The 2,679-nt window shown below is 35.7% G+C and overlaps 1 protein-coding gene across 1 annotated transcript; it reads right to left on the minus strand.

Moving 5' to 3' along the window:
- On the minus strand, window positions 1–2,001 carry LOC104895261 (peroxidase 55). Its single transcript, XM_010681719.4, has 3 exons — window positions 1,686–2,001; window positions 1,097–1,288; window positions 1–908 (listed from the first exon to the last, which is right to left on the minus strand). The coding sequence occupies exons 1-3, from the start codon at window positions 1,929–1,931 to the stop codon at window positions 333–335; spliced, it is 1,014 nt and encodes a 337-aa protein (XP_010680021.3). The 5' UTR covers window positions 1,932–2,001; the 3' UTR covers window positions 1–332.
- Window positions 2,002–2,679: the final 678 nt, after the last annotated feature.

Here is a 2,679-nt window from a genome sequence, read left to right on the forward strand (position 1 = left end):
TTTCATCACGAAGTTGAAATGGACTACATTTCTTCAGTAATTGTGGTACTATCACAAATTTACAATTCTGTTTAAGACAATTTATGCTAGGTAGCTTGTCATTTACTTATTTGGTACAATTGGTGAAGCAGACGTAATTTTCTGGAAATAGAATCAGTAAGAATCATGCAGCTAGTTTCAGGAAATGCACGCTTGCCTATTCTTGTATGTATCTTAACTATGTCAAAAGAAAAAAAATTATGATTATGCAAGTACATTGACATATAAACTTAGCTTATAAGTTATATTGCAAGATATATAATGAATATTACACCTTTTATGACTTCAGATTACTATGAGTTAAAGGCTGCACAGTTTCGCCTGATTTCACCTTGATTACCAGTTTTCACCCCAACTCTACCGAGCTTTTTCATTCCAATGATAAAAGCAGCGTTGAAGTTCCCAGGATTATTAGCAAAATTGATCACTGTTGGTCGAGAAGCTGGGTTAGTGTAGAGCTCCTGATCTGAGGTAAACAATCCTCTTCCTGCAACCAAGTCCTGATAGTACTTATTGTCGAATGTTGTTGGGGTTCGAGGATCCATGAACACCACCAAGTTCGGGTTTACATTTGTTGGGCATTGTTGTTTTAACTGTTGTGCATATGTTGGGTTCATGGAAGGATCAATGGGATTAGATGGAGAAAAATTATATAGTCGATTTGAAAATTTCGAGCAGTGGGCTGCGCCTATGGTATGAGCTCCAGACAGCGCGATCAGATCAGTTTGGGTCAGATTGTGCTTCGCAAACATGGTTAATAGTTGGCCGAGATTGAATGTTGGTTCTGGAAGGTTTCCTGAGACATCTGATGCCTTAGACCTTAGCCCATCTCGCCGTCCAAGTTCTACACTGAATGAAGGGCCTCCTGTCTGGAAACATATGGAATTGATCTTCATCAGTAAGTAAGAATTTGAACACTTCAAAAGAGTTGAGCTCCCTTTACTTAGACTGAGTATTGTGGTAAATTCTTTTCATGCTCTCACATGCATACTTGAGTATTTAGATTGAACAATTATAACTCTGTCCATGCTTAAGTTCCTGAATAGATAGAAATTACCAAGACTACAGCATCTCTAGCAGCAAGAGCCAAAATGTCAGCACAAGAGACTACACCAGGGCAAGCAGCTTCGACTGCTTGCTTGGCCTTTATAACCGTGTCAAATCCATCTCCTGCTAGCGAGATATCATCCGGTGAATCCTTCTCTGCATCGCCCTTTGGTGAGAAAATCATAACTGAAGCATCACATCCCTGTACCAAAAATAAGGATGATAATCACTCATAAGTACCAACTGATGAAAAAGGGTAAAAATCAGTACAATTTTCTTTTGAAATACTACTGCATCTACTTAGTTGACTAGTTGAGTGTTTTAAGGTATGTATGCAAGCTAATGATATGAGCTATGTGATCATTAACAATCCTAGAATAATATGGCCTATTGCTTATTTGGAGAGAGGGGTGACCAATTTTCGTATTTTGGTAGACTGGCTAGTCTACCAAAATTAACATATAAAAAGTTGTCTATGTATAATAGTGCGTTTTACCAAAATAAATATCCCTACGAGTAAATCATATTGTCCACTCCCTAAACTCGTTACGTACTCAAGCATAGTTCAAAAATGTTTCATTTGCATAGGAGATAATTACCTCTACAAAGCAGTCATGAAAAAACAGACGAAGTGTTGCTTGAGCTGTTATAAAAGTTTGACTATATTTTTTTGCTACAGCTTGTCTAACTATAGTTTCTACACGAGGGCAAGAAGTGGTATAGAAATTCTCCGAGAGTTGAGCTTCTCCTCCCTCAATAACCATGATCACAATGATCACCAAAATTGAGCAAAGTCTTTTCCACACTTCCATTTTTATCTCTGATTTGTAATCTCTTGAAAACATGTTTTTAAAGGTTGTTAAGTGGTAGTATAATAAATAAGAGGATTATGTTTGTGGCTTGTGCACTTTGGTTTAAGCATCTAGCTTATTTTAAAGCCTTAGTGGTGTTGTCTTTTTGCATTGGCTGCTGAAGAGTCAATGAAATTCAGCTACATCAGTTTTGTTCACTCCATATCCATAATACGTTTTAGAAAGGTCAAATTGGACAACCTTATATTATACGGCCTTTTTTTAAAAACGTTGTTCACAATTAAAGAGAATCTTTTAAATTATTTTTAACATATGATAAGATATATAATCATGTGGGCTTTTGTTTGATTCGTTTCAATGGATACTTTATTAATATTTAATTATTATAATTTTTACTAATACACAAACAATAATTATCCTATCATCATCCATATTCAGGATTTTGCAACACTAATCAACACAAAACTTTAAAGACTTGGTTTAAGATTGAGGTGCTGTGAACGATAGATCACAGGTTCGAATTCCCCTCCCCTTCTTTGTACTTTGTACCACTTTTGTGGCTCATATGGATAAAAAAAAGTTTAATGACTTGGTGGATGGTGACTGGTAAGTGGTAGCTTGGTGCCATTTGGTTTATAAGACATACTCTTCTTCTTCTTTTTATCTCCGATAATGGTCCATAAAGCATTTAATCTATTTTAATGTAAGATGCTAATAATTCATAATATTATTTAATGGAAATCGGTGGTGTAGTATATTGTTATTTTCTCTCTAGGGTGAC

Source organism: Beta vulgaris, chromosome 6 (genome assembly GCF_026745355.1).
Source record: "Beta vulgaris subsp. vulgaris cultivar EL10 chromosome 6, EL10.2, whole genome shotgun sequence".
NCBI classification, from domain to species: Eukaryota; Viridiplantae; Streptophyta; class Magnoliopsida; order Caryophyllales; family Amaranthaceae; genus Beta; species Beta vulgaris.